The sequence below is a fragment of the Lissotriton helveticus genome, chromosome 8, assembly GCF_964261635.1.
Source record: "Lissotriton helveticus chromosome 8, aLisHel1.1, whole genome shotgun sequence".
In the NCBI taxonomy this organism is placed as follows: Eukaryota; Metazoa; Chordata; class Amphibia; order Caudata; family Salamandridae; genus Lissotriton; species Lissotriton helveticus.
The window spans coordinates 55,501,189-55,519,823 of record NC_136069.1 but is presented as its reverse complement, the minus strand read 5'-3'; the positions used below and the strand labels follow the sequence as shown (position 1 = coordinate 55,519,823).

At 49.6% G+C, this 18,635-nt stretch overlaps 1 protein-coding gene across 1 annotated transcript in view; it reads left to right on the top strand.

Annotated features, from left to right (window-relative positions):
- Window positions 1–17,193, top strand: part of PTGFRN (prostaglandin F2 receptor inhibitor) — a 443,807-nt gene extending 426,614 nt beyond the window's left edge. Inside the window, exon 9 of the mRNA XM_078656608.1 lies at window positions 15,794–17,193. Within this exon, the coding sequence (XP_078512734.1) occupies window positions 15,794–15,966 (173 nt within the window). The 3' untranslated portion in view covers window positions 15,967–17,193. The remainder of the gene's footprint in view (window positions 1–15,793) is intronic.
- Window positions 17,194–18,635: the final 1,442 nt, after the last annotated feature.

Genomic DNA, 18,635 nt, shown 5'->3' with positions numbered 1-18,635 from the left:
ACTTTGGAGGCTCCTTTTTCGCTGACCCGGCAACTGCAGCGGTACTACCTGTACCTTCCTGGACCTAGCAGGACGACTCGCCGCACCCGCTCCGCGGGTGCCGCTTCGCTTCTTGGGACACCGGCCACCGGGTGAGTGCGGTCAGCGGGGCTGCGAGCGTGCAGGGGACTCCATTGCCCAGGAGTCCCTGCTAGACCTTTGACTGACATCCGGTCCGCTCTCCCTGCTGCCGCCCCCCGCCCTCTGCTGTTTAAAAACCCTTTCCTTCCTTTTTACCTGCGGGACGCATTTCCAAGCTCTGAGGCACTTTGGAGGCTCCTTTTTCGCTGACCCGGCAACTGCAGCGGTACTACCTGTACCTTCCTGGACCTAGCAGGACGACTCGCCGCACCCGCTCCGCGGGTGCCGCTTCGCTTCTTGGGACACCGGCCACCGGGTGAGTGCGGTCAGCGGGGCTGCGAGCGTGCAGGGGACTCCATTGCCCAGGAGTCCCTGCTAGACCTTTGACTGACATCCGGTCCGCTCTCCCTGCTGCCACGCCCCCTTATTTTACTCGGCCACTAATTTATTGTCCCAACACTCCCGCAGCGCGGGACGCAGCCCGGGCGAAGACAGGGCAAAGACTGGGCCGTTTGAGGCCGTTCGAGGACAAAGAGGGCTGGGCTGGGCCACCCCCCTTTTATGAGTCTAGTCTCTTTAGGCACATCTTACAGTTTTATTGTTGTGTGTATATTTATTTATTGACTTGTATTCTGTAATATGTGTTCACGGGGTAGCCGGAGCAAAACCCTCATGGCTGCTAGCAATTCCAATAGATCCATAGATGATTTCCTAGTCAAAACCAATCTGGCTATTGATGAGGAAATCAGCAAAATGCAGCACAAGGTCTCTTTAGAACTTGACGCTGCACGAAGGTTGTCAGCGCATATTGCTAGCTCCAAAAAATCTTCCCTGGGGAATATTGCATCTGCCCGTACCCCCGATCGTTCTGCCGCTCCACGGCCTCTGATAACAACGGCAGTAATGCATCCTGCCCCCCCTATTATTCCCTTACATTCCCCTCCTATTTCCCAACCTAATCCAGTGCTACAAAATACTGGCCCTGCCCCTCTATTTAGTATCGCGGGCTCCTTTCCCCCCCCCAAAGCAATGCTAGCAGCCAGCCATTGTAGTGCTAGGAAAGCCGCAGCATATAAAAAGAAATGCCTTGCGAGAACTATACACGCTAGGAAAAAAGCTAGAATAGCAAGGTTAAAGTTTTTTAATAGTAGACGGGCCATGGGTTCTCCTGGGGTGAAAAATGTTAATCCCAAACCGACTCACAGTGTTCTTAATGGGGAAGTTACTCCGGAAATATCTAGTTTGGTGGAAGATGATATTCCTATCATCTCTCCTAGTCAGAACAGTACAAATATTTTGGAGGGCCGGGTGAGTGGACCCGTGCACGATAGGGAGGGTGATAGCGAATTCCTCCAACTAGTCTGGGGTACGTTAAAGCAGCTACTTTCCCCCCTGGAATTGAGGCTTTCTCGTATAGAGAATAACCTCCTTGAAATGGATAGGACCATAGTCACTCTAGCCAGCTTGAGCCTTAAGGAAATGGATGCTAAGCTTACATGTGTAACTGAACCCACTCCCCAGCCAAAAGAAACAGAACCCGCTCAATCTATTTTACAACCAGCCCAAAGCATTCCTGCGACCCTATTCACATCCAAACCCATTCCAAAACCCCGCACCACCATTGCCAATACTACTGTACCTACCCCTAGCCCAGTAGTACCTAAACCCTCCCACCCGCATAAAACAGCACACAGGTCGAACACTGTCTCCAGGGCACCAGCTAACCACCCCCCTAGGCCACCCTTGGTACATAACCCAGCACGTCAGGCCAGTCGCCACAACTTCCGCGGAGGGTTTATCGACCTCCCGCCAGAAGCAGGGTCGTACGTTATTATTCTAGCCGGTGTTCCAGAGTTGGATCAACAATCCCAGGAGAATGATTTCTCTCTAAAAAATAAAGTCATCCACTGGCTTAATTCCAACAAACAACCCCCCGACCATCAAAGAAGTAGTATACTTATGGTTCGGAGAGTCCCTTGGATTGGCCGTACGCACAAGTCCATAGCCGGCGACTGTGTGGTGGTATCATTTTCTGATCCCCACACAGCCCAGTATCTATGTGCAGGGCCATCTTTTGAGGCCAATTCCACAATAGTGGTGAGGCCTCTCACCTTTTTCTATCCTCCTAGACAACAACTAGTGCGTGAGGGGTCATGGTCCACTTTTGGGAACGCTAGTCGATCGACACATATTTTTGTTGGACAAAATCAACTTAATTGGTGGCAAGGGGCTCCCACTTCCAATAGGTTCGGCTGCCTGGAGGAGGTGGACTGACTCGGGAGGTCTGGAGACTTATCTCCCCTCAAGACTACTCCCCACCAACGGAGGCCTCCACCCCCAAATTCATTTCATAGGTTGAAGGATACATTGACAACAAGCTTAGATGAACCGATCCAGACGTCAGCTATGACAAATCCTTCCCCACCAATTGCTATTAGCCCATCGGGCTCCATACATCCCTCTCCAACTTATAGGGTCCATCAGGAACCCAACGATATGGCTGCGAGCCCGCCCCGCGCTAAAGTACCACATATAACTGTAATTTCGTGGAATGTGGCTGGGCTCTCCGGTAAATTAGACTGCCCAGAGTGGGGCTTCTATCTTAGTTCCAAAAACTTAATACTCTTACAAGAAACCTGGGCGCGAGAAGCAATAGACCTACCTGGCTTTGCTTCTTTCTCCAAAACAGCCAAGTGGGGGGGAAAGGGGAGACCATCTGGGGGATTAATGATAGGGATAGCAACGGATCTAGGCTGCCAAGCCTCCGATTTGGAGACCGCTTCCGACGATCTGTTGGCCGTCCTACTAGAATGGCCTGACGCATCGAAGCTCCTAGTTATTAATATCTACTCTAGGCCGACTAAAATGCATAACGAGTCGCCCACTATAGATGAGTTAGCCAGGTTTCTAGAGGGCATCCCGTGTGATCTCCCCTGTCTAGTCGGGGGCGATTTTAACTCCCATTATGAACCTCTGCCCGGATTACGCGATGGTCCCTCCCTAGATGAAGATTCCAGCTGGCTCATACCTGAGTCGGCGGCACCACCTCCAAAGGCTTGGACTCCCCTAGCCCTACAAATAAATGCCCTTACTCTTAATCTCGGTCTTAGGGCATGTAATGGGCGCTGTAATTCGGATACACCAAGTAACCCGACTTACAACAAACCCGGTAGTGAATCCCGACTAGATTATATTATGGTCAAAACTTTCATGTGGCCAGCAGTAATCGACTTCAAAGTGTGCCCAAGAACGGACAGTGACCATAACTCACTGGAACTGACTTATTCCCTCCCTAGGAACCAGGACCTATTACAGGGATCTGGCCGTGACAAGTCTGGCCTCCTACTTGAAAATAATCGCAGGAAAGTCAAGTGGGAGAAGCTGGCTAGTAGTATAGACAAAATACCCTGCCTCTATGAAAGGCTAATTCCATTACTAGAGTGTGCCTTTGACCTAGGCATTAAAGACCTAGATGAAGTAACTAGAGGAGAACTAGCAACAATACATAAAAACATTACAGACTCCCTTGACCAAGACTTGTTCACATCCTCTACGAAAAGGAAGGGTTATAAGCCAAAGACCTCGTGGTATAACGCCACGTGTAGGAAGGCTAAGGCCCATTTGCTATCTGCCATCAAGGGACGCCTTGGCAGGGAAGAAATCCGGGACAGGAGAAATAAGTACAAGTCCCTTCTAGCGAATGCCAAGGCGGAATGGGACCACGATTACTGGGAGAATCTCGTGAAAGCACTATCAACCAGAGACTCACGCAAATTCTGGCGGGTAGTAGCGAATGGCACGACTGAGTTATCTCCAGCACTTGAGCCCAATATAGCCCCCTCAGTATGGCAGGCCCACTTTGAAGCGCTGTATGCAGAGGGAGGTGGGGATCCTAGTAGCGAGATAGTGCTGATTACACCTACCCCTTTGGGGGCCTCATTCACCGAAAAAGAGGTGAGGGAGGCCATTAAAGGCCTAGCTGCTGGAAAAGCACCGGGATTGGATGGGGTCCCGGGGGACCTGTTCAAACAGGAACCAGGGATTTGGGCACCGTACCTCACACTTATATTTAATGCTATCCAGGGGGGAATGACTGTCCCCGATACTTGGATGGGAGCAGAGGTAGTCCCAATTTTTAAAAAGGGATCCCCTCTGCTCCCATCCAACTATCGTCCTATCAGTCTGATAGATATATCCCAAAAACTTTTTGGCAGACTGATCTTAAATCGTTTGCAAGTGTGGATCCATGAAATGGATATCCTGTCCCCATACCAGGCAGGATTCCGGGAGGGTGTATCTACTACAGACCAAATATTCAGGCTACAACTGCTCTATTGGAAAACAGCGGTAATCGAGGGCGGCAGTCTATATACCATCTTTGTAGACCTACGTGCCGCCTTCGATCTGGTTCCTAGAGCAAGGCTGTGGAGTGTTATGAAAGAGCTGAAAGTCCCAGAGGATATTTTGGCAATCCTGATGAGACTCCATTCTAACAACTACGCCCGCGTTAGGTGTGGCAAAGGTGGCAAACTAACCGAAAGGTTCCCCGTTCGCAGAGGTGTAAGACAGGGTTGTGTGCTTGCACCTACCCTGTTTTGTATCTTTGTGAACGGGGTAGTTGCCCACCTCAACAGGATTGCTAACTCTGATGCCCCAAAGTTGACTGGCAACAGGGTGCCTGCAATTATGTTTGCGGACGACACCCTGTTGCTGTCTAAATCCCCGATGGGGATCCAACGTATTTTGGATGGCTTCTTAGACTTCTGCTCTGAGCGGGGACTGGAAGTCAATCCCCAAAAAACTAAATTCATGATTTTAAATCCCAACCCCCGAAATAGAGCCCCTCCAAAGCTAGGAATGGTCCAACTAGAACGGGTCCATAATATCGAATACTTGGGCATTACTATAAATGAACATTTAACCTGGTCGTCGCACCAGGCCAAAGCGACCATCAAACTGGCACAGTTGGCGGGTGGCACTTTGCGCCTGGCAAACAAATCAAGCTATCGACCACTTACCCCAATTATTCATATATATAAAACACAAGCTAGGGCAGGGGTTACTTACGGGGGCGAGTTGTGGGGCTACACCCAACATCCGAAGTTACAGGCCACGGAGAACAAATTTTTGAGACAGGTAGCTGCCCTTCCCCAGAGTACCCCATTACTTCCACTCAGATTAGATTTGGGTATTAAACCCATAACAGAGGAGTTGGGACTCAAACCCCTAAAATTTTGGAGGCGTTTGTGGTCCAGCCCAGATCTTGTAACTTATAGAGAGGAACTTCAGGAATTCCTGGAACTAGGGAACATAAAAAAGATTCCTTGGTTGACCTACGTCAAGGGAAGGCTCGAGGAAATGGGGTTCCCGGAACTATGGACAGATCCCATTAATTCATGCACGAAGATCTCAAAAAAGGTACTCGCGAGTGCCTACAATGACATGATGCTCACCAGAGCCTCCAACGACTCTCGTGAGGGGTCCCTGACAAATTCATTCCTGAAAATGAAAGACACCTATTCCCTCGAAAAAACTCGGGACAATATTTCCCCTGCATTAACAAGGAAACTGTTCCTACAATGGCGCTATGGATGTCTTCCTTTAGCTTCGTTCACAGCGTCCTGGACAGCGTGCACCACCGTACCATCTTGCCCAATGTGTGCTCACCCGAAGGAGGACGACATGCACGTGGTCTTCTTCTGCAAGGGTTATGAGCGTAGCAGAAAATATTGGCTAGTTCCGATGCTCAGGAACCTGGGATTCAGATCTTTTCAAACTGCTTATAGAGTTCTAAAATCTGACCTCTCCCCTTATGTAGTTTTTGCACTCTCAAAATTTTTAACTGCATTGTGGTTTACCCGAACCCGAATGATGAAAAGACTGGTATAATGGACTCCTCCAGCGGTTCTTCCCACTGTTTTATCTAATATTTAAATCAATTTTATCATATTGGATCACATTACGTTTAATAAGTTTTTAATTTGTATGTTCTTGTTGTATCTTTTATGATCTGTGATCGAAATAAAGATTTTTTGAAATGAAAAAAAAGTAATGTGTAGTATGTTTTTATGGTTTTAATATTAACCGAATAAAGTACTTTTGACTGACTGACTGGATCATCGCAACGCTTTCAACTGGTGCCTTTCTCTGGGCCACCACTACACCTCTTGCGAGTCCTGTCGACTTCCACTGCAAGAAAACCTTAAGGAACCGTAGCGAGAGAGGTTGGACATGCCACAAAATGCACCAGCAGTTGTCATCCAAGACCCCCATATCCTTTGCAATAGGATCTCGTTGGCACTCATGAAGCAGAGCCCAGGCCTTCTGGAATCCCTGCAGGCCAAGCCATCCCTAGGAGCAACTGGCAAAACTCATTCCACTCATTAAATTTGGGGCACCTAAAGACCCCTGCCCCCCTAAGGTAATGCACCTGATTCCAGCCCAAACGGCACAATAACTTGGCCGTATATTGAATTCCATGCTTGCGAGAAGAACTTTCCCAACACAGGGAAAAGATGCCTCCATTCTACCTCTGATGAAGGACAACCTGAATGCATTGATCCTAATAACTACCGCCCGATCTCGAGGCTCCCTTTTGCTGTCAAGCTAATGGAGAAAGTTATGAATCAGCAACTTCTGAGTACCTAGAGGAAAATCAACTTTTCGATGATACTCAGCACGGTTTCATGAAAAACCGAAGCACTGAGTCAGCTTTGTTAACAGCCACTGAGGAGATTTGGGAAATGTTGGACAGGGGAGGGACCGCGGCCCTTATCCTGTTGGATCTTTCCGCGGCTTTTGATACGGTTAGCCACGATATCTTAGTGGACCGTATTCGCAGCCTATGGATCGAGGATGCAGCACTAGATCGCCTCAAATCCTTCCTGGCAAACAGACCGCATACGGTATCAATGGGCAATTATACATCTAAGCCTTTCGCCTTACTCTGCAGAGTCCCTCAGGGATCAGCTCTGAACCCGACACTTTTTAGCCTTTACGTGGCTCCACTTGCGACAATGATCAGAAGTGCAGGCTTTCACCTGACGTCCTACGCCGATATCACCCAAATTGTGGTGTCTTTGACAAAGCCCGAAAACAACTCTGGTATGGCACTCAAAAACTGTATGACCAATATAAGTAAGTGGATGGATTACAACTACCAAAAAACTAAATGCCACCAAAACTGAGGCCACCCTCTTTGGTAACAACCCCTCACGCTGGAAGCCAGAATGGTGGCCACCCGAACTGGACTCACTCCCTAAAACCAGTAAAGAAAGTCAAAAATCTGGGCTTGTTGATAGATAAATAACTGAAGCTCAGGGATCAAAGTCAACAAAATCACATCAGTCTCATTCTTTTCGCAAAAGCTTATAAAAAAAGATTGAAAGATTTCTGCCCCCGGAACTCCTGAGAACGGCCGTCAGTGCATTGGTTCTTATGGAGATAGATTACTGGAATAGCCTCTATATCACTCTCGCAGCCGGCCTTGAAAAGAAGCTCCAGACCTTGCAAAACGCCGCTGCTCGTTTCCTTTTTTAAAATTCCAAAATATGAATTGGTAAGAGGAGCAATCAGGAAACTGCACTGGCTGCCGGTTAAACAACGCTGCAAATTTAAGGCTCTTTGCCCGCCCTACAAGGCGCTGCATGGACTGGGGCCGCATCATTTTAGAGAGAGACTCAAATGATACATCCCAGCTAGGACACTACGCTCTGGCTCCGCAATGAATTTGATTGTTCCCTCCTCTACGAGAACCAACTGGGTAGGAAAGAGCTTCTTCTGTGCCACAGCAGTGCTCCGGAACAGTCTCCCAATGGCACTGAAAGTTGTGCCCTCTCGACTCACTTTCAGAAAGGCCCTAAAGACCTGGCTGTTCCCTCAGGAAACTTAAGGCCACCCGGCCCAAGCTAAACTTGATGATATCATCTAATACAGCAACTTTTTCAGGTCCTATAGCGCCAAGACGCCTAACGGCATGAGTTGTGCTTTACAAATTAAGTACATTTAAAAATAATACTTAGTCCAGTGTCAGGTTCCTCAAGGTCCTTCGACTACAAGGAGGTTGAGGACATCGAGCCCGCACTAAAGACCAACAACCCTCGAACCAAGACCACGACCATCGTCATAACTGTTTGACTCAGGTGACACTCCCTCAAGGTCTCAAAAGAAGTCTCCTGCTGAGGTAGAGCATGGCTTCCGTAGGCGTCTGGGTCAAGGTCTATGAAGAGGAGACTTTTGCTGCCTTGACACTGACAAAAGGCTTCGGGATCGAAGAATGATCCGCCCAAGAACATCGACCCTCACAAGCCATTGAGTCCCACTTGGGCCAGTCGTGCTGCCTGCACCCACAGCGAGAGCCAAAGGGACCGCTGAACCCCTTGTTGATGCCCAAAATCCCATCGATGTTTAAGATCCTATCAACACCGAAAGCACTGGTAATAGTTCAATACGAGGAATAGGAGTTGCCCGTCCTGCAGAGGCTCCAAGAGGAACTCAAGGCAGAAGTACCGCTTCATCCATCCGGTCACCAAGAAAACTTTGGCAAAACCACCCACTGAAGCCAGCAGATTCTACCTTCCAAAGGTAGTTTGCTTTTGAGGAAGAGCCAGTTTCCGAACCACTCCCTCCAACCCCAAAACCGGTACTGAAGAGGCATAGCGACAGGGGCACTGTACCTCTTCCCTATGTTGCACCTCTGCCTCAAGCAACACCTCCTCCTCCAACTCTACCACCACCACCTCCTCTTCCACCCTCACGCACACCACCCTCTGCTTCTGCTAGAATCAAATGAGGAGTCCTCTTGCACGGTTTCTGATCCAGGCTGTCCCTCTGATCTTACTGATGCTTATGACCAGCCCTTAGATCCAGGACCTATAGACAGACCGTGGGACAAGAGCCAGATCTAGACCAAAATCCCACCAGAGCGTCTCCGTCCAACAATATCATGGCTCACCCGGAGGTCACTGAATGGGCAGCAGCCTTTCATAAGGTGGACTTGCACGTTGTCCGTAAATATGAAGATATCCACGTAGAGATGCTCCCCAAGTCAGAGTGGACGGTGTAGCTCCTACCAATGCTCACGGGCACGCTTGAGCCCACCCTTGAGACCTTTAAAGAGCCTGTAAATGTAATAACACCTAGGGTGGAGAAGTACAACCCTCCTCCAGTAGCTGTGTAAATCAAGACCTACTTTGTTGGGCTCCTCTCCCGACACGACCTGTCCCTGATCGAGGAGAATCTGGTGCTCGTAGGACATCTCCCAGAGGAGTTTAGCGGGGGAGGGACATAGTGTCTGAGGATAAAACCCTCTCCAACACTAACATTAGTTGTGCCCTTGATGCCACGGGCATAGCCTCTCAGGGGAATTAATACTAGTGCCCTCCTCCGACACCGCTCCTGTATCTCTGGTTTAAACATGAGGTCCTTCAGCATCTGCTGGAAACTCCAGCTACTGGTGAGACCTTTTGGAAACACCGGCCCAGAGGAAGAGCCAAGCCCGCTTCCCCAGGTCAGTTGTGGTCTTGCCAAAACAGCAGCAGTCATACTGAAGCATGTAGCACTCATGCCAGCAGCAGCTGGGAATGGCTAACACCATAGGTGCTTACAAGGATACGTACATCTTCCCCTACCCCAGCGATTGGCTGATCAACAGGGCAAAGTGATACAAAAGGGGGTGGTGATGGATGGCAGGGTATGCTCAGACGTGGGTCCCTTGCTCACTTTGCCACTGGGTTCAAGCAAGCCGGGCTGAAGACGGCTGTAATGCCAGAAACCGGTCCCAGGATGCATGTTTCCGGTCCAGGGAAGGCATGGCTTGGCAGTTCAGGCTGGACTGTTCCCATGAGGCACAGGGTCAGACTGATTTGCATATGGCCATGTCTGAACTGGGGTGGCGAAGTGAGCTAAAGAACGGTGATGGATTAAACCCAGATCTGTTGATTGGGGGTGAGTGTTTGATTGGTTCAGATGCTCCGTCCATCACCACCCCCTTTTGTACCGCTTTGATCAACAGTGCAGGCAGGACTACCCAGTCTGTACTCAAGCTGCAATGTCCCTGCTGCACAGCCAGGAGTTCACGATAAATGCCACAATGTCCCACCTTCAACACTTACACGTTCAGACCTTCCCAGGGTTCATCCTCAACGCAGTCAAAGGGAAAGCCTTCCTCAACCATCAATGTTGGCATTTCAGCAGTTCTGTCTTTTTCAGCCCTGCCATCCACGCCGGGACGGCGATACTCCTCATGGGAATGATGACCGCCTTCATCACCATTCTACCGCAGACCAGGCTCCCACATGCACGTTACAAGGATGCCTTCCGGTGCAGTAGTCACAAGCAAAGAGTGACTGCAAAGATCTAGTGTTGGTCGAGGCCAGCGCGCGTCACGCTCTGCAGCGGTGGAGGAATATGTGATGTTACAACGCGATCAAAATGATTGCGGTATGTAACATCGCAGTTTTTACAACGCAAGTCGTTACAACGACTTGCGCTGGACTTACGGGTAGTAAGATTTACTATTCCAACACCAGTCTACGTACAGTAGGGAAGGTGTTGGAACAGTAAATCTTACTATTCCTTAGGTTATAGCGCCTCCAGTGCAAGTCGATGTAACGCTTGAGTTGTAATGCCAGCGTTCTAAATGTATTGCGGTGTAATCACCGCGATGTAAATGCTGTTTCCCGCGGTGGATCAGCAAGAGTCTGTTGGATGACAGGTCTCTCGCAGGCTGTGGGAGACATCTCAACAATATGACTGTCCGAGGAGTGTGGCCCCCCTCAATACCAATAGTGCCACATCAGCTACCTCAGGCTTCGGGGTCTCCGCCTAGCTCTCAAAGCTGTCTGTCTGGTGATTGAGGGCAAGATGGTTCTCATAAAAACAGAGAGCATAACTACCATGTTTGATGGACAAAAATAGCATACCGCGCACACTTTCCTGCTGCCAGCACCAGACCCGGACATGCGGCACTAGGTCATATCCCACAATATACTCCTTTTGGCGGGACACACTCCAGGGGTGGACATGACTTTGGGACCTGCGCCACAGGACGCATCAGTCCGACACAGGTGCTTCCAGTGCTGAGGCACCCCACAGATGGACCTGTGTGGCACCCATGACAACATAAAATCGCCAAACATTGCCTCTAAGTACCCACACCCACTGTCCATGGGCAATGCACTATGGATGAAATGTCAGGGTTCTTTGCCCCTCACTTTTCCTCCTCTCCCGCTGGAAGATAAGTCAGTGAAACATCCCTCACGCTCATCCACGTGAACCTCACTGGGGCCAAGAAGCTTTGGTACTCGATGCAACTCTACATGTCCATCAGCCCCCATGAGAAGCTCCCAATCAGCCTGCGCATTGTCCCCGAGAGCCAAGCCATATCAGATCCCCACACCCAGGAGAGCTCAACTGAGCGACCTGGCTCCTGAGGTCTTGATCTCCTACAGGAATGAATCACTATCTTCCATGGAGCAGGATGCAAAGTGGAAAAGGCTTGTCCACCCTTGCCTTACCCCCAGATGCATCAAGCATCCATTTTGCGATTCCTTAATAGCGAAAAATAAGGAATCGCTAATAAGGAATAGCAAAATACTATGCAAGAAGAAATCGCAAAAAAAATAGCGATTTCTTAAAATTCCTTAATTGCGACTCGCAAATTGTGAGTCGCAATTAAGGAATACCTCCCCATTCATTCCGATGCCCATAGGAATGAATGGGAAGACATTCTCAATTTGCGAATCGCAATTAGCGAATCGCAAATTGAGAATGCAATTTCAAGGGTGCAGAGGTGTCCAAAGGACACCCTGTTGCACCACTGAAATTGATCTGTGCACATATGTTGAAACTTTGAAAAATGCACAAAAGTGCATTTTTCAAAGTTTTTGCAAATTACCATGAAGTTGAACTTCATGGTAATTTGCTCCCCCTATTAGCGAAATCGCTAATTTTCAAAACTTTGATGCATTGCATTTAAGGGAACTCAATTTGAGATTCCTTAAATGCAAGTAATCGCAATTTAGCGAATTCTTAATTTGCGATTTTTGCAGTTGGGATAATGCATCACCAATGCAAAATTACCGGTCGCAAAGGGGCAAATTCTGGGAATCTGCCCCTTTGCGAGCGGATTTTACCTTGATGCATCTGGGCCTTAGACCTTCTAAAATCCATTGACCAGGACATCATCTGCTACCTCTGCAGAAGCCAGGCCTCACCTGCACTTTTATACGGTTACGCATAACTGCCATTGTAGCCTAAATGGAAAGCAGGGACCAACAATATGGACAACCTCCTGCAATGGTGGAACAGCAACAGTCCATTGAAGGGCAGGCCTCCCTGGGTTTTCACCATGGCTGCCGCAGATTTTTGGAAATGTCGAAATATTTTTGCAGATTATCATATATATTGCTCCGATTTACCCCGCCATTCCGCATGACCAAGGTCCTGGATCGTCATGGACATTATCACAATGGTGCCACAAAACGCCTGCCCAAATTGTGCACCCATTAATTTACCTTTGGATGGGGTGTGCTAATTAGTGGGTGCACAACAGTAAAGAAAAATGCACTAATAGCATGCGTCACCCCAGTGTGCAAACACTTTGCGCCTGCAAAAAAACATGCGATTTGCGCTGAAATTTTAATCCCGTTTTAAGCACAAGCTATAGGATCTGTGAGGGGAATTTGAGAGATCTTTTGGTATTCTTGGGGTGGGAGGCTTCTCAGTTTCTGCAAACATGTGAAATAAATTTGAACCAATTGGTATTCCCATAATCTGACCTCTTTCATTTTTAACCCTTGGGAAATGCTGCCACCTACTGGCCAGAACAAAAAATACAACTTCTCAATTTTCCTAAAAAACTGGACATGGGGTCGCTCCTGTCTGCTCTCCCTTGCTGACCTAGCAGTATTATGTGCTGTTCTTTTACTCTTTTTTTTTAATTTAGCTGACACCAAGGCTAGTTTCTTTGAAGATCTTTTATCCCTAATGCCTTTCCTACCACAACATATGTTTATTTATTATTATTTCTTCCCTGTACATATTTGCAACCTGGTCTACATCATATAGGCCTGATGTCCAACACTAACCTTGCGGAATACTGCAACCTAAGACCGATCTAAAGGAGGCATGCGTCAGTGATCTAGGTCTGCTGTTAAGAAAGCTGGCATACATCTAGTTAGCTGTTGCCTCATCTGCTCTAAAAGCTGTGCTTAATTTGAGCTAGTGGTTTCCAGTGCTCTGCACGTTCACTTAATTACCAACAACGGCACTTATGACAGTCTGCCACATGGCTGCGCTGTTTGTCTAATTTAGAGACCAGCACAACAGCAGTTGTTTATTAATTGAATATACATTAACCCCTTGGCTGCTGGGGTCATTCCCCTGCTCTGCTGGGGGGAGGGAGGGCGCGCAGCGCCCCGGTGCTCATGATGAGCTCAGCTCGTCATGAGCCACGGTGGTCGTGTGCTCATGACGAGCTGAGCTCGTCATGACCACACCCGTTTAATTAGAACGCTCGCACAGCAGGGGAATTTGCCCAGCGTGCGAGCGTTCTAACGGTCATGACAAGTTCCGCTCCTCATGATTTATTTATTCAGCTTATATTTATTTATTCAGCTTATAAAGAGCACTGTCGCCTTGCAGGCATCCTGGCGCTGGTGGCTCATGAGAAGCAGGAGGAGGTGTCAGAACAGGATCAACCATCTAGGTCTTGGGAAACAGCCAGGTTTTTACACTTTTTCTAAATGGGAGAAGCTTCCTGATTTGCCTGATCTCCCAGGGGAGTCTATTCCACAGTTTGGCCGCTGCCACCCCAAAAGATCTTCCCCCTGACCTAGCTTTCCTGAACCTTGGTACCCTCACCAGTCTAGCCAATGAGGAACGAAGCAGTCTTGTTGGGGTGTTCCAGTCAAATTTTGTTTGCATCAATACAGGTCCTATCCCATGAAGGGCTTTGAAAACGAGGCAGAGGGACTTAAATTGTACTCTCTGCCTCAGAGGGAGCCAGTGGAGTTCTGCCAGAGCTGCTGAAGCGGACGATCTTCTGGGCAGCCCTAAAGCTAATCTAGCTGCAGCTGATTGAATTCTTTGTAGCCTGTCCAGCAGAAAACTAGGGGATTCAAGCAAGAGGGCGGTGCAGTAGTCAAGCCTACTAAGAATCGTACATCTTGCCACTTGAGCACGTGCACTCCTCCCCCTCCTCTGTACAGTTACTTATTGTTCATACTGTATTCTTTATCCGTGGTTTGCTTACTTACTGCCAGCCTTCTAGGTAATGTAAGGCCCTTCGGCTTTGCACAATATGTATGAGAAGCGCTCTGATACCTACAGGTCTAGCTAGCGCTATACAAAACTTTAAAAATAAATAAAATAAAATAAGATCTTCCGCAGGGACCTAATGATTGCAAAGCAGCAGGTAGTGGTTTTCGCAACCTGAGCTTCCATAGTAAACTTGTTGTCAAGCATGATGCCCAGATTGCGGACAGTTTCCACCGGCTGTACTTTGAACAAAGTTCCAGGAGGCCAGAAATTACCAGGAAAGTGATGAGGGATCCTATTCCCTGCACAGAAGAGCACCTCAGTCTTTCCTGCATTGAATTGAAGGGAATTGTTTTGTAGCCAACGGGCCATGTCCCGCAAACAGTTGTGAAACACCTCCACCGGTGTCGAATCCTCTCCCTCATAGGAGAGGATCAGCTGAGTATCATCCGCATCATTTATAGTGTTGATCTTATGAGATTTAATGACCGCTATCAGGGGTTTTAAGTATATGTTAAATAAGATAGGACTAATAGCCGATCCCTGAGGAACCCCATGCGGCACGTTGGAGAAGGCAGATTGAAAGGGGGGGGAAGAGACACCGCCTGCTGTCTATCCTGCAGAAAAGACCAAAACTAGCGCAGGGCGCAGCCTCTCACCCCAGCCTCGCTCAATCTTCTCAGTAAGATTTCATGGTTAACCGTATCAAAGGCGGCAGACAGGTCAGGGAGGATCAGTGCTGCTGCCTGTCCCCTGTCTGCACGACTTTGAAGCTCATCCATAGCGGTCACCAGGGCCGTCTCGGTCCCATGGGCTGGCCGAAATCCAAATTGAACTTCCTCCAGAAGTTGATGATTTTCCAGATGTTTAGAAAGGGTTATGCTAACCGTACGTTCAACAATTTTAGCAGGAAACAACACGAAAGCACACGAAAACCGTGGCTCATGACGAGCCCAGCTCGTCATGAGCATGGGAGGGGTTAAAAATGACTGTTACCTACCGCCCAAGCCATTCTTATGGCGTTGGGGGACTGGAATAGTCTAAATTGTCATACTTGTAGGAGCGTGTTAGTTAGCAGTTCTGTTGGTACTGTCATTGGCATCGCTGGCTGGGGCAATGGGTGGCACAGACTGCAGTGACCATTACGAGGGCCCAGCACTTATTTGTTTTTACAAATTAAGTGCTTTCTAAAAGGCATAGTTTCAAGATCTGCTACCATCTGGCAGAAGTTCTTAGTGACAGGTCATGGAAGAATGAATAGTATATTCTGGAGACCTCAGTTACTGCAGGTAAGTAACCTCATCTATTTCTCAGACACTGGTAACATCTGTGTGAAGTGGTTAAATGGAACTACATTTGTTTGAGGATGCTCGTGCCTTAGAATGTAACATGCTCTCTCTCTTTTTTCCCACAGTGCTCAGTGCCTTCAGGTACCCGCTGCTAATAGGAATTGCATTTGCCACAGCCGTCGGGCTCCTGTCCTGCCTGATTGGCTACTGCAGCACACGCTTCTGCTGCAAAAAGCTGCCGGTGCAGGAAGTGCGGCGGGACCAGCGACGGCGGCTCATGTCCATGGAGATGGATTGACCCTGGGCCCGGGCAGAGCGGAGCGGCACCAGCGTCAGAGATGCTGCGTGGGAGCAGGCCCCGTGGCGGCTTCCACCTGCCTGGCAAGAAGATGGCGTCAGGCGCGCTGGTCCTCTCAGCCCTGCCCGTCCACATGTGTGGACCGAACAATGACCGACCACCCTGGTGCTGGACACAGCACAGCCGTTCCTCCGTGAGGACCCTTCAAAGAACAATTCCCCTTTCTTTTATAAAAATAGGACTTTTTTAAAGAAAAAAAATATTCTGATGTGATTTTTAATGCCGGAGATTTTATTCATACTGTGGTTGAGTGTCTGCATTTTGCCAGAGACCTCTGTGTGCCTGGAACGTGGGGACCGAGGAAACGCACGGTAAAACTCTGAACGAGCGACACCCAGAGTGAGTGAAGTGGACACATTGTAATTGTGCGATCTCTGGTCTACCTACCGGGGCTCTTCTGATTGGCCCGAATACACCCCGTGGACAGTGAGACTAGCATTGTAATTAAAGAAAAACTAAGCGCTATCAAACCGTCCAGCAGGTGGCGCTGCTAGAACACCAGCTGCCACTTCCATATGAATTGTTGTATTTGCTGTGGCCAGTAGGGGTCACTGTAAGCTCAGTATTTGTTGTTTTCTTTCATATAAACTGTTCTTCCCACCTCCAACCACAATCCATCACTGTAAGAGCAGTTCTGTTCTCCAGAAGTTGCACTACTCCCTGACGCAGCTTGCGGGGAGAGCGGTTTTTGTGTTTCTTTGTTGAGGATCCGCTAGGACGACGCTGCTCAGGTTCCTTGCAGCATTACTTGCTTCTTCTCTGGCACACAGGGAATATATTTCTGCTGAGTATCCCTGCAGCGGTATTGGCTCACGCCTCTATCATGTCTGATGTCATAGTTTGGTTCAAACTCTTTATTATCAAGGCTGGGCGAGTCCCTTTCTTATGTCAAAGCTGGGCTCAACCCTGCATGACGTCATAGCAGCAGTCATTCGTCTTTTAATGTCATAGCGGAGTTCAAAAACATACGATGACATGGGTGGACTCATCCCTTCATTATGACATGGTCTGGCTTCCCTCCTCTGATGACGCAATGGGCCTTGCTGCTTTTATACAAACTTTGCTTTACAGGCTATTTTTTTTTTTTAAAGTGTCACAACTGTTGCTTTCGTTATATATGGCTCATTTGGATATTCTCAGTGACTTATATGATTCTGGCAAGTAAAATGGCTTCTGGGCTGCTGATTCTAAGACCACATTCTTAGAAAATTGCAAGCAGTGGGGATCAAGAGTACATGACATGCCACACACAAGCCCTGGGAGGGCCAGGCTGCTGAATCTTTCACCCTACCCTACCCTACCCTACCCTACCCTACCCTGCCCTGCCCTGCCCTGCCCTACCCTACCCTGCCCTGCCCTGCCCTACCCTACCCTACCCTACCCTACCCTGCCCTGCCCTACCCTACCCTACCCTACCCTACCCTACCCTACCCTACCCTGCCCTACCCTACCCTACCCTACCATACCCTGCCCTGCCCTGCCCTGCCCTACCCTGCCCTGCCCTGCCCTACCCTACCCTACCCTACCCTACCCTACCCTGCCCTACCCTACCCTACCCTACCCTGCCCTGCCCTGCCCTACCCTACCCTGCCCTACCCTACCCTACCCTACCCTACCCTACCCTACCCTGCCCTGCCCTGCCCTGCCCTGCCCTGCCCTGCCCTGCCCTGCCCTACCCTACCCTGCCCTGCCCTGCCCTCCCCTGCCCTGCCCTGCCCTGCCCTGCCCTGCCCTGCCCTGCCCTGCCCTGCCCTGCCCTGCCCTGCCCTGCCCTACCCTGCCCTACCCTGCCCTGCCCTACCCTGCCCTGCCCTGCCCTGCCCTGCCCTACCCTGCCCTGCCCTACCCTGCTCTACCCTACCCTACCCTACCCTACCCTACCCTACTCCACCCTACCCTACCCTACCCTACCCTACCCTACCCTACCCTACCCTACCCTACCCTGCCCTACCCTGCCCTACCCTACCCTGCCCTGCCCTACCCTGCCCTACCCTGCCCTACCCTGCCCTACCCTGCCCTACCCTGCTCTACCCTACCCTACCCTACCCTACCCTACCCTACCCTACCCTACCCTACCCTTTCCCTTCAGCTACCCCTGCATCTGCCAGCACAGCTCGCCTAAAGGGCATGGTTGGTGGTATATACTGTGTAATTGCATTATTCATTCTTGACATGTTCTGTAAGGTGCAGCAGAGGGCGCCACACGACCTTTATTGGACTGGTGTCTGTGTGGCTTCCAATTTAAAGGACTTCGGATTCCGAGTACCAAAGATGGACAAAACTATTCGAGTTGTTTGGGAAACTAGCAAGGGCAGGCAGGCGCCAGGCTCCCCAACCCTGAAATTATGCCAAGCTGTATCTGAGCCCACACCCGGTGTGCCCTGAGCACACGCCAAGGTGCCGCTGAGCTCATGCCAAGCTGACGCTGAGCACACGCCAAGCTGACGCTGAGCAAGTGCCAAGCTGACGCTGAGCACACGCCAAGCTGATGCTGAGCACACGCCAAGCTGATGCTGAGCACACGCCAAGCTGATGCTGAGCACATGCCAAGCTGATGCTGAGCACATGCCAAGCTGACGCTGAGCACACGCCACGCTGACGCTGAGCAC